Source organism: Pelophylax lessonae (genome assembly GCF_965119305.1).
Source record: "Pelophylax lessonae genome assembly, chromosome: 6".
Classification (NCBI taxonomy): domain Eukaryota; kingdom Metazoa; phylum Chordata; class Amphibia; order Anura; family Ranidae; genus Pelophylax; species Pelophylax lessonae.
The window spans coordinates 49,843,091-49,856,139 of record NC_138773.1 but is presented as its reverse complement, the minus strand read 5'-3'; the positions used below and the strand labels follow the sequence as shown (position 1 = coordinate 49,856,139).

General features: G+C 46.6%; 1 protein-coding gene across 1 annotated transcript in view; it reads left to right on the top strand.

Annotated features, from left to right (window-relative positions):
* Positions 1-13,049, top strand: part of PDIA2 (protein disulfide isomerase family A member 2) — a 50,366-nt gene that overhangs the window by 22,443 nt on the left and 14,874 nt on the right. Inside the window, exons 7-8 of the mRNA XM_082260019.1 lie at positions 5,401-5,595; positions 9,295-9,415. Of these exons, the coding sequence (XP_082116145.1) occupies positions 5,401-5,595; positions 9,295-9,415 (316 nt within the window). The remainder of the gene's footprint in view (positions 1-5,400; positions 5,596-9,294; positions 9,416-13,049) is intronic.

Genomic DNA, 13,049 nt, shown 5'->3' with positions numbered 1-13,049 from the left:
CTAGGTTTCCACAGAACCCTGGCTGAGAAAGGCTACTCTAGAGGTACCCTAGGTTTCCACAGAACCCTGGCTGAGAAAGGCTACTCTAGAGGGACCCTAGGTTTCCACAGAACCCTGGTTGAGAAAGGCTACTCTATAGGTACCCTAGGTTTCCACAGAACCCTGGCTGAGAAAGGCTACTCTAGAGGGACCCTAGGTTTCCACCGAACCCTGGCTGAGAAAGGCTACTCTAGAGGTACCCCAGGGATCCACAGAACCCTGGCTGAGAAAGGCTACTCTAGAGGTACCCTAGGTTTCCACAGAACCCTGGTTGAGAAAGGCTACTCTAGAGGTACCCTAGGTTTCCACAGAACCCTGGCTGAGAAAGGCTACTCTAGAGATACCCCAGGGTTCCACAGAACCCTGACTGATAAAGGCTACTCTAGAGGTACCCCAGGGATCCACAGAACCCTGGCTGAGAAAGGCTACTCTAGGGGTACCCTAGGTTTCCACAGAACCCTGGCTGAGAAAGGCTACTCTAGAGGTACCCCAGGGATCCACAGAACCCTGGCTGAGAAAGGCTACTCTAGAGGTACCCTAGGTTTCCACAGAACCCTGGCTGAGAAAGGCTACTCTAGAGGTACCCTAGGTTTCCACAGAACCCTGGCTGAGAAAGGCTACTCTAGAGGGACCCTAGGTTTCCACAGAACCCTGGTTGAGAAAGGCTACTCTCTAGAGGTACCCTAGGTTTCCACAGAACCCTGGCTTAGAAAGGCTACTCTAGAGATACCCCAGGGTTCCACAGAACCCTGACTGACAAAGGCTACTCTACAGGTACCCTAGGTTTCCACAGAACCCTGGCTGAGAAAGGCTACTCTAGAGGTACCCCAGGGATCCACAGAACCCTGGCTGAGAAAGGCTACTCTAGAGGTACCCTAGGTTTCCACAGAACCCTGGCTGAGAATGGCTACTCTAGAGGTACCCCAGGGATCCACAGAACCCTGGCTGAGAAAGGCTACTCTAGAGGTACCCTAGGTTTCCACAGAACCCTGGCTGAGAAAGGCTACTCTAGAGGTACCCTAGGCTACCACAGAACCCTGGCTGAGAATGGCTACTCTAGAGGTACCCTAGGTTTCCACAGAACCCTGGCTGAGAAAGGCTACTCTAGAGGTACCCTAGGTTTCCACAGAACCCTGGCTGAGAAAGGCTACTCTAGAGGGATCCTAGGTTTCCACAGAACCCTGGTTGAGAAAGGCTACTCTAGAGGTACCCTAGGTTTCCACAGAACCCTGGCTGAGAAAGGCTACTCTAGAGATACCCCTGGGCTCCACAGAACCCTGACTGATAAAGGGTACTCTACAGGTACCCTAGATTTCCACAGAACCCTGGCTGAGAATGGCTACTCTAGAGGTACCCTAGGTTTCCACAAAACCCTGGCTGAGAAAGGCTACTCTAGAGGTACCCTAGGTTTCCACAGAACCCTGGTTGAGAAAGGCTACTCTAGAGGGACCCTAGGTTTCCACCGAACCCTGGCTGAGAAAGGCTACTCTAGAGGTACCCCAGGGATCCACAGAACCCTGGCTGAGAAAGGCTACTCTAGAGGTACCCTAGGTTTCCACAGAACCCTGGTTGAGAAAGGCTACTCTAGAGGTACCCTAAGTTTCCACAGAACCCTGGCTGAGAAAGGCTACTCTAGAGGTACCCTAGGTTTCAACAGAACCCTGGCTGAGAAAGGCTACTCTAGAGGTACCCTAGGTTTCCACAGAACCCTGGCTGAGAAAGGCTACTCTAGAGATACCCCAGGGTTCCACAGAACCCTGACTGATAAAGGCTACTCTAGAGGTACCCCAGGGATCCACAGAACCCTGGCTGAGAAAGGCTACTCTAGAGGTACCCCAGGTTTCCACAGAACCCTGGTTGAGAAAGGCTACTCTAGAGGTACCCTAGGTTTCCACAGAACCCTGGCTGAGAATGGCTACTCTAGAGGTACCCCAGGGATCCACAGAACCCTGGCTGAGAAAGGCTACTCTAGAGGTACCCTAGGTTTCCACAGAACCCTGGCTGAGAAAGGCTACTCTAAAGGTACCCTAGGCTACCACAGAACCCTGGCTGAGAATGGCTACTCTAGAGGTACCCTAGGTTTCCACAGAACCCTGGCTGAGAAAGGCTACTCTAGAGGTACCCTAGGTTTCCACAGAACCCTGGCTGAGAAAGGCTACTCTAGAGGTACCCTAGGCTACCACAGAACCCTGGCTGAGAATGGCTACTCTAGAGGTACCCTAGGTTTCCACAGAACCCTGGCTGAGAAAGGCTACTCTAGAGGTACCCTAGGTTTCCACAGAACCCTGGCTGAGAAAGGCTACTCTAGAGGGACCCTAGGTTTCCACAGAACCCTGGTTGAGAAAGGCTACTCTATAGGTACCCTAGGTTTCCACAGAACCCTGGCTGAGAAAGGCTACTCTAGAGGGACCCTAGGTTTCCACCGAACCCTGGCTGAGAAAGGCTACTCTAGAGGTACCCCAGGGATCCACAGAACCCTGGCTGAGAAAGGCTACTCTAGAGGTACCCTAGGTTTCCACAGAACCCTGGTTGAGAAAGGCTACTCTAGAGGTACCCTAGGTTTCCACAGAACCCTGGCTGAGAAAGGCTACTCTAGAGATACCCCAGGGTTCCACAGAACCCTGACTGATAAAGGCTACTCTAGAGGTACCCCAGGGATCCACAGAACCCTGGCTGAGAAAGGCTACTCTAGAGGGACCCTAGGTTTCCACAGAACCCTGGTTGAGAAAGGCTACTCTATAGGTACCCTAGGTTTCCACAGAACCCTGGCTGAGAAAGGCTACTCTAGAGGGACCCTAGGTTTCCACCGAACCCTGGCTGAGAAAGGCTACTCTAGAGGTACCCCAGGGATCCACAGAACCCTGGCTGAGAAAGGCTACTCTAGAGGTACCCTAGGTTTCCACAGAACCCTGGTTGAGAAAGGCTACTCTAGAGGTACCCTAGGTTTCCACAGAACCCTGGCTGAGAAAGGCTACTTTAGAGGGACCCTAGGTTTCCACAGAACCCTGACTGATAAAGGCTACTCTAGAGGTACCCCAGGGATCCACAGAACCCTGGCTGAGAAAGGCTACTCAAGAGGTACCCTAGGTTTCCACAGAACCCTGGTTGAGAAAGGCTACTCTAGAGGTACCCTAAGTTTCCACAGAACCCTGGCTGAGAAAGGCTACTCTAGAGGTACCCTAGGTTTCCACAGAACCCTGGTTGAGAAAGGCTACTCTAGAGGTACCCTAGGTTTCCACAGAACCCTGGCTGAGAAAGGCTACTCTAGAGATACCCCAGGGTTCCACAGAACCCTGACTGACAAAGGCTACTCTACAGGTACCCTAGGTTTCCACAGAACCCTGGCTGAGAAAGGCTACTCTAGAGGTACCCCAGGGATCCACAGAACCCTGGCTGAGAAAGGCTACTCTAGAGGTACCCTAGGTTTCCACAGAACCCTGGCTGAGAAAGGCTACTCTAGAGGTACCCTAGGCTACCACAGAACCCTGGCTGAGAATGGCTACTCTAGAGGTACCCTAGGTTTCCACTGAACCCTGGCTGAGAAAGGCTACTCTAGAGGTACCCTAGGTTTCCACAGAACCCTGGCTGAGAAAGGCTACTCTAGAGGTACCCTAGGCTACCACAGAACCCTGGCTGAGAATGGCTACTCTAGAGGTACCCTAGGTTTCCACAGAACCCTGGCTGAGAAAGGCTACTCTAGAGGTACCCTAGTTTTCCACAGAACCCTGGCTGAGAAAGGCTACTCTAGAGGTACCCTAGGTTTCCACAGAACCCTGGCTGAGAAAGGCTACTCTAGAGGGACCCTAGGTTTCCACAGAACCCTGGTTGAGAAAGGCTACTCTATAGGTACCCTAGGTTTCCACAGAACCCTGGCTGAGAAAGGCTACTCTAGAGATACCCCAGGGTTCCACAGAACCCTGACTGATAAAGGGTACTCTACAGGTACCCTAGATTTCCACAGAACCCTGGCTGAGAATGGCTACTCTAGAGGTACCCTAGGTTTCCACAGAACCCTGGCTGAGAAAGGCTACTCTAGAGGTACCCTAGGTTTCCACAGAACCCTGGTTGAGAAAGGCTACTCTAGAGGGACCCTAGGTTTCCACCGAACCCTGGCTGAGAAAGGCTACTCTAGAGGTACCCCAGGGATCCACAGAACCCTGGCTGGGAAAGGCTACTCTAGAGGTACCCTAGGTTTCCACAGAACCCTGGTTGAGAAAGGCTACTCTAGAGGTACCCTAAGTTTCCACAGAACCCTGGCTAAGAAAGGCTACTCTAGAGGTACCCTAGGTTTCCACAGAACCCTGGTTGAGAAAGGCTACTCTAGAGGTACCCTAGGTTTCCACAGAACCCTGGCTGAGAAAGGCTACTCTAGAGATACCCCAGGGTTCCACAGAACCCTGACTGATAAAGGCTACTCTAGAGGTACCCCAGGGATCCACAGAACCCTGGCTGAGAAAGGCTACTCTAGAGGTACCCTAGGTTTCCACAGAACCCTGACTGATAAAGGCTACTCTAGAGGTACCCCAGGGATCCACAGAACCTTGGTTGATAAAGGCTACTCTAGAGGTAGCCTAGGGTTCTACAGAACCCTGGTTGATAAAGGCTACTCTACAGGTAGCCTAAGGTTCCATAGAACCCAGGTTGAGAAAGGATGACTTAGAATATTTGACATCCAGGGCTGCAATATAGGACACAACTTTTTTCAGTGATAATTAAATGAAACAAATAGTAATAATAATGAGCAGAAAGAAATGCAGACATTAAAACCGTTCTTTGATTGAATGAGGTGAAGAAGCAAGGAGGTGACATCACAATCTCCATCTCGTCCAACCGAAGAACGCTTTGCATTCATTAGGAAAATGGCACCAGCGCTGAGCAGCCAGCCTTCTATAATTACAATGCAGCAGGCCTGGCCGCTCAGCACAAGACCCGGAAGCAAGTGGAGATCAGTGGGGTAGTGGTGTCTACTTCAGTGATTTCCAGCTTCTAGGAGCATCGGCCAGGTATGGTATATACATAGTTCATTGGTCCAAGCTAGATTAATGTTACTATGTATAAAATGCCATGCCAGAAATTCTTCTTCAATACATTTTCTATACCAACCTTCCTCAACCAGGGATCCTTCAGAGGTTGCTAGGGACTCCTTGTATAACAACACAAAATTACAAATGAAAGTCTTCCCCAACTCATTTACTGTTTCAGGTTCATTAGAAGGACAATGGCTGCTTGCTGATTCCCTGGGATGCAGCAGTGAGTCAGTTACGTATGTGTAGTTACTACCCAATGCTCCACACATTCTTGGTAGCGGATCCTGTATATGTGTAACTTTTGAAAATCTCTTCTTGTCCTTGTCTCACGTAGATCCTTTTTGTCTCCATCGATTCTTCCGGCCCTCATGCGGGAGTTCTAGAATACTTTGGACTCCAAAACAGCGACATCCCAACTATCAGATTTATCAACATCGAACTGGTGAAAAAATACGCTTTCAAGGAAGAAAAAATAACAACAGAGTCTGTGAGGGAATTCTGCCAAGGGGTCCTGAGTGGGAAAATCAAGGTGCCAAACTTTTATCTTCTTTGACTTATCAGAAAAACACTGCATCATGGGAAACTGATACCTATTCTGCTGGCTCACGATATCTCAGTGCTGCTTCCCTGAACTTCCTGTTCTGATAGGAAAGAGTTACCAGTGGACAGATTCAGTCTGTTAGCTTAGAAAAGAGAGGGGGAAGGATGAGGGAGGAGCCTTACCATGCTAGGCTTCTATTGATGCACACTGTGTAGGGAGACTCAACACTAGTTCCTGCATGCATAGGTGGCTCCATAGGATGCTACAAAAGGAAGGAGCCACCCTGAAACAGGAAAAGCGGGGCAGTGCTCATAGCACCAGCCTAAACTGAAATATAGGCAAGGATTAAAGAAAAAGAAGCTGTGTACTCAGTAAGTGATAAAATCAGCTGCTGAAAGTGCTTAAAAAACTGAGGGTTTATTATCATTCTAAAGTCCAGTCTAACATGACAACTATGGCTTCCTCCAGAGATGCAATGGAGAAATGAGTGTAGCCCTGATGGGACAGGAAGGGTGTTCCAGAATCACCAGGTGAACATAAAGGAAAAAATCCTGAAAAAAGAAAACTAAGACACAGCTGTCCGAGCCCCATACATCTCTATGGGGGAATCGGATGGGAATGGACCGTCGGTCCGTTCTTATCCGATCCCATCCGCTGGACGGATGGAAAATAGGGTTTATATCCGTCCAGATTTGACGGATCGGATCGGATCGGATGTCAGCGGACATGTCTCCGCTGACATCCGATGCCCCATAGGGATGCATCAGGGGACCGTTCAGATCCGCCAAAAAAACTGAAAGGGTGGATCTGAACAGTCCGCCTGTGTGAAAGGGGCCTTAGGGTGTAAGTTGGAAGTGCAGACAATAATTAGTTCAATCAAGTTTCATCTTATACTGGTGAATTCTGATTGGGTGCTTTGGGTTATTGCTTTTGCACTACAGGTATTCATTAAAGCCAAACTCATGGTAAACAGATAAATACATTGAAGAAATATGAATAAGGGAGTTGTTGTACAAAAAAAACACTTGCATTTCTGTTCATCCAGTCCTGAGATGTACGCAGCTCTGTCACGCAGCACAGACCAGTCCAGGGAAGGAGACCTGAATTTTCTTTGATGCAGTTAAAGTGTAACTAAACCCACAACAGTAAAATCAGTCTGTATATGCAGTAAAGCATGCTTGTTATACTCATTGTGGAACCTAAGGGGTTAATCCTGTGCATTGTGTCAAAAAAGGCTGTTTGATCCTGTCTTCTCTGATCCTCCCCTTCTTTCACTGCCCCAAATCCATCTCCTGATAAGACAGAGCCTTTGGAGGCACTCTGCACATGCTCAGTTTGGGGTGTATTGCTAGAGAGTTCTTTTTCTTTTCTTGGGAGGGTGCAGGTGACCAGCACAGGGCCAATCAGCACTGTCCAGACAGAGGGTCAGGGGTCCTGCAGCCTCATAGGATAGTCAAAGCGGAATGAGAACTCCTCCTACAAACTTTAACCAGACACTTATAGAAGTCACAAGACTGCTATATACTGCTGATGAGAAAAGGTGTTTAGCAGTTTATATTTACTAAAATAATTGCATTTCCATGTTCTGTGTACTGTGGGAGACCAGATATAGTGAATGCAGGCTCCTGGGTTTAGTAACACTTTAAACTCTTTGCAGCGGCGCTTCCCGGCCCTTTTATGATGCCAGGAGGTGGGGCTTAAGATCGCGTGACCACCATGATTGGCTGTTGTGGCTGTCACGTGATCCGAAAACTCTTGCGATCTGGAGTTTTTCAATTAAGCACCGATAAATGTGTCGGAAAGTCGGAAGCACCGGCGCTCTCAGCACAGCTGTATTGACAGCTATTCATGCAGATATGCGGCCTCTCCAGGCCACGGACCAGGTGCCGAGAGGCCGCATATTTGTGTGCCGTCGCCACCAAGGGGTTAAGTAACACAGGTGTCGCCCATCTCTCAGCTTATGACTAGGCATTGGAAGGAGAATCAGAGAGACCAGTGAGCTCATTTTATTCTCACTCCGCTCTCTCCTGCAATTAGCATGCCCCTAGGTAACACATGAGCACTGTAACACCACTGATTGGCCCCCTGTGCTGTTTCTCCCTTGCTTAGTCATAGCTCTGCTGTACAGGGGCTGCAAGAGGCTGTTATTTGAAGTCTAATTCTGGTCATTGCACTGCTTGCATTTAACCACTTCCCGACCACCCGCCGCCTTTTTACTGTGGCAGGGTGGCTCTCCTGCGCAAACCAATGTAGGTATACATCGGTCGCGCGTGGGAAGCTAGGGGGCGAGCACTCCCGCCCCCACTCGGCAGCGGGGAAAGCTGATGCACTCCGATTGCCGCCTGACACCCACGATCGTTCCCCGCTGAGAGAGAAGAACGGTCAGCTATTGTAAACACAGCTGACCGTCCTTCTCCCTGAAATGATCTCAGAGCTCCTATGATCCTTCTATATAGGATCACATGTCTCTATCGTCATTTCAGAAGCCACCCCCCCCCCCCCACAGTTAGAATTACTCCCCTAGGCTCACATTTAACCCCTTTATCACCCACAGGGTTAACCCCTTCCCTGCCAGTGTCATTATTACAGTAACAGTGCATATTTTTAGCACTGATTACTGTAGTAATGTCACTGGTACCCCCAAAAGTGTCAAAAATGTCAGTTAGGGGTCCGATCTGTCTGCCGCAATGTCGCAGTCCCGCAAAAAAATCGCAGATCGCCGCCATTACTAGTAAAAAAAAATAATAAAAATGACATAAATATTTCCCGTAGTTAGTAGATACGATAACTTTTGCACAAACCAATCAAAATACGCTTATTGCGATTTTTTTTTTACCAAACATATATAGCAGAAAACAAATTGGCCTAAAATGTTAAAAAAATTTAATTTTTACATTTCTTTTTTTTTTGGGGAATGTTATATAGCAGAATGTGAAAAATATTGTTTTTTTTTTTTCAAAATTGTCGCCCTTTTTTGTTTATAGCCCAAAAAATAAAAATCGCACAGGTGATCGGATATCACCAAAAGAAAGCTCTATTTGTGGGAAAAAAAGGACGTCAATTTTATTTGGGTACATCCTCGCACGACCGCGCAATTGTCCGTTAAATTAATGCAGTGCCGAAGCGCAAAATATAGCCTGGTCATTAAGGGGGAAAATCCTTCCGGTCTTAAAGTGGTTAAAGTATACAGAAATCTAGAAAAAAGTTTTGGCTTTAGTTATAGAGTAGTGAAGGATAAGAACACCTGTCAATTTTTTATTTTTTTTATTTATAGTATTCTGTTCCCATTAGGGAGATTCACCCTCTCGATTTGTCCTGGTGAATGTTATCACCGAGAGTGAAAGTGAAAGAAAATCACCAGGACAGGAAGAGAAGAAAAATCTTCCAATTGGGACGCCAGTTTTGGTGATACTCACTTTGGAGGGATTTCCTCTAATTTCCTGTTGTGACTATGGGACAGGAAGTGAAGGTAAATCTCCCCAAATGGGACACATTTTGCAAAAACAGCCCTGGCAGGGGTTCTAGTCCAATCCATTACTCTATCCAAAATGAAGAGAGGTGGAGATGGGGGTGAAGAAGTGTATCTAGAGGGTGTCAGGGGAAGAAGGTGTGGGCTGAGCATAGATATGTTACTTCCCCCACATGTACAATAAATGACCTGTGTATATTATGTTCCATTGAACACAGCAAAATCTGCTGAGCGAGGAGCTGCCGGAAGATTGGGACAAGAAACCCGTCAAAGTCCTTGTGGGCACCAATTTTGAAGATGTCGCTTACGATGAGACCAAGAACGTCTTTGTAGAATTCTGTAAGTATGTAGAAAGCAAAATAGGACAAGGTTTTCCTTTTATAAAACTTTACAAAGTTCTCTGGCAACATCCTCAAAGTCATTGGATTTTGTTCAGCTGTAACAACAATGCAGATAATTTTTATGGGCACCAGATGGCAGACTCGAGGCATCTATGGCTCAGAATCATCTTGAATTGGATTTTTTGCAGCTAAATTAGGATAACATCAACTTTATATTTGTTATATATTCCTTTTCATATAGCGTAACCTAAAAAAAAAAATTGCAGCTTACCTTTTTTTCTTATGTTCTTTCTGGAACTTCCAGCAAGGAAAAATCCTGCCCAGTTCTTTTTGTATACTCTGAGGGGGCTGTGTAGCTCTGTTTGCCATCATTAACCCTATCTGTGCTGTGCAGGTAGCATTGGTGTGCCCAGCCTAATGCATTAGGGGTGTGCACCCCAGAGCGCAAACACACATGCGTGTATATCAGTAGAGCAGTGGATGGTGTCAGTAGAGCAGAGATTGGTGTCAGTAAAGCAGAGATTGGTGTCAGCAGAGCAGTGGATGGTGTCAGTAGGGCAGAGATTGGTGTCAGTAAAGCAGAGATTGGTGTCAGCAGAGCAGTGGACGGTGTCAGTAGGGCAGAGATTGGTGTCAGTAAAGCAGAGATTGGGGTCAGCAGAGCAGTGGACAGTGTCAGTAGGGCAGAGATTGGTGTCAGTAAAGCAGAGATTGGTGTCAGCAGAGCAGTGGACGGTGTCAGTAGAGCAGTGGACGGTGTCAGTCGAGCAGAGATTGGTGTCAGCAGAGCATTGTACGGTGTCAGTAGAGCAGAGATTGGTGTCAGTAGAGTACTGGACGGTGTCAGTTGAGCAGAGATTGGTTTCCGCAGAGCAGCGGACGGTGTCAGTAGAGCAGAGGACGGTGTCAGTAGGGCAGTGGAAGGTGTCAGTAGGGCAGTGGATGTTGTCAGCAGAGCAGTGGAAGGTGTCAGTAGAGCAGAGAAAGGTGTCAGTAGAGCAGAGAAAGGTGTCAGCAGAGCAGTGGACTGTGTCAGTAGAGCAGAGAATGGTGTCAGCAGAGCAGTGGACGGTGTCAGCAGAGCAGAGAAAGGTGTCAGTAGGGCAGAGATTGATGTCAGGAGAGAGAGATTGATGTCATTAGAGCAGAGATTGGTGTCAGTAGAGCAGAGATTGATGTCAGTAGAGCAGTGGACGGTGTCAGTAGGGCAGAGATTGGTGTCAGCAGAGCAGCGGACGGTGTCAGTAAAGCAGTGGAGGGTGTCAGTAGAGCAGAGATTGGTGTCAGTAGAGCAGAGATTGGAGTCAGCAGAGCAGAGATTGGTGTCAGCAGAGCAGTGGACGGTGTCAGCAGAGCAGAGATTGGTGTCAGTAGAATAGAGATTGATGTCAGTAGAGCAGTGGACGGTGTCAGTAGGGCAGAGATTGGTGTCAGCAGAGCAGCGGACGGTGTCACTAAAGCATTGGACGGTGTCAGCAGAGCAGAGATTGGTGTCAGTAGAGCAGAGATTGGTGTCAGTAGAGTAGAGATTGATGTCAGTAGAGCAGTGGACGGTGTCACTAAAGCAGTGGACGGTGTCAGCAGAGCAGAGATTGGTGTCAGTAGAGCAGTGGGCGGTGTCAGTCGAGCAGAGATTGGTGTCAGTGGTTTTTATTTTTATTATTTTTTACAATATTATTTTTTATTATTTGTTTTATAATTTTTTAGGAGCCCCGTTGGGGGAAATTTTAGGGGTCACTCTAAACAGAGAGAAAAGGCCTGAGGGCAGAGCTTGCCCAGTGCCTTTCTCTGCAGCCTCAGCTGTACTGGAGAGTGAATGAATGGGAAGTGCTCCTTGCTGAGGGGCTTCCTGTTCATTTACAAGCTAAAGCCTAGTAAACATTGCTTACTATTCTTCAGTTAAGAATGAACACAGAAGCAATCGGTAGAGATCACTCATTGTGTTCGTTCATCCATCCTGAAACATCCCCCTGCAGCAGCCAGTGGGAAAGGAGAAGAGGGAAGCTGGCAGCACTGTAGGGGAGAGACAGGGAATGCCAGGAAGCAGGGGGAATCAGCACCACGCAGGGTGATTAGGGTGTGCCCAGGCACACCCAGCACTCCCTGTGCACACGCCTATGGCAGGAAGATATTTAATCAGTTGTAGATTTGAACACTGTCCGTCTTAAAAAAAGGGTTAAAGGTTTAAGGGCTTAGTTTCTAAAAATGTATGTTTACTTCCCCAGCCTTTCTGTTCAGCCCTCCTTTCATATAATTTTATTTAACTGCATTAGGCTGGTATTGTTTTGTTGTATGCTGACATCTAGTGGCAGTTTTGGGACACTACAACTTGTTTACTAATGTGATTTTGGTATCTTCCTCTGTCCTCCCTTCCTGTTTACTGCTAGTTAGTTCAGCCCCAGCTAAACCCTCCCTACTTCTTGCATGTTCCCTCAATCAGTCTTAGTAATTCACGGAGACAGGGCTCAGGAAAGTATTTCCACACCCCAAAAGACAGGAAAAACATCCTTTGTACTGCAATTAGCCAAAGGAAAGTGCTTTGGTCTCAACTTCTTATTTAGGAGTGAAGCTGCTGTGGATGGTGCGAAGTCAGCAGATTACTATAGTGTTTGGGTCTAAAGAGGTAGAAAGCGGCATTGGAAGCAGAGCACTTTCTATTGGGACAGACACAAACTGCAGTAGTTGAGAAATTATACCTTCTTCTCAGAAACCGCTAAAAAGTTATATAGTTAAAAAAAAAATATATATATATATATATTTATGTATACTGTATATGTATATATATATATATATATATATATATATGTGTATATACACATTTTTTTTTGGGGGGGGGGTAACATTTAACAAACATGTATCAGGGTTTTCTCAAATTTTTTTTAAATGTTTTTTTTTTTTTTTTTCTTAAAGGTTATTCTCAAATTTAATTGCAACAGTGGAAATATACATTATTTTCACGTTTGCAGTCGAATTTTGGGAAACCTCCATTAACTATTTGTTATGTGTTCCCAATCCCAAAAATATATTTTTACCTTTTAGATGTTTCTGAGATGTCTGGGAGCTGATCAATATTTTTTCCTTATGTTTTCACTGACTTATTTATTTTTTATTACAGGTATTTATATGGCACTGACAGTTTGCACAGTGCTTTACATATTGTATATTCAAATAAGTCCCTATCCTCAAGGAGCTTACAATCTAAGGTCCCTATCTCACCTACATACACATACTGGTTCATGTTTATCCTACCAGCAGGTCTGTGGAGTGTAGAAGGAAGCCAAAGTACCTGTAGGATCATACAAGCGCAAAAAGAACATGCAAACTCCATGCAGATAGTGTTTTAACCACTTCTGGACCGGAAGGTTTTGCCCCCTTATTAACCAGACCATTTTTTGTGATTCGGCACTGAGTTATTTTAACCGACAATTGCACGGTCGTGCGAAGCTGTACCTAAATAAAAATTATGTCCTTTTTTCCCCACAAATAGAGCTTTGTTTTGGTGGTATTTGATCACCTCTGCGATTTTTATTTTTTGTGCTATAAACAAAAAAAGAGCGACAATTCTGAAAAAAAAAAAACAATATTTTTCACATTCTGCTATATAACATTCCCAATAAAAAAAAGAAAATTGT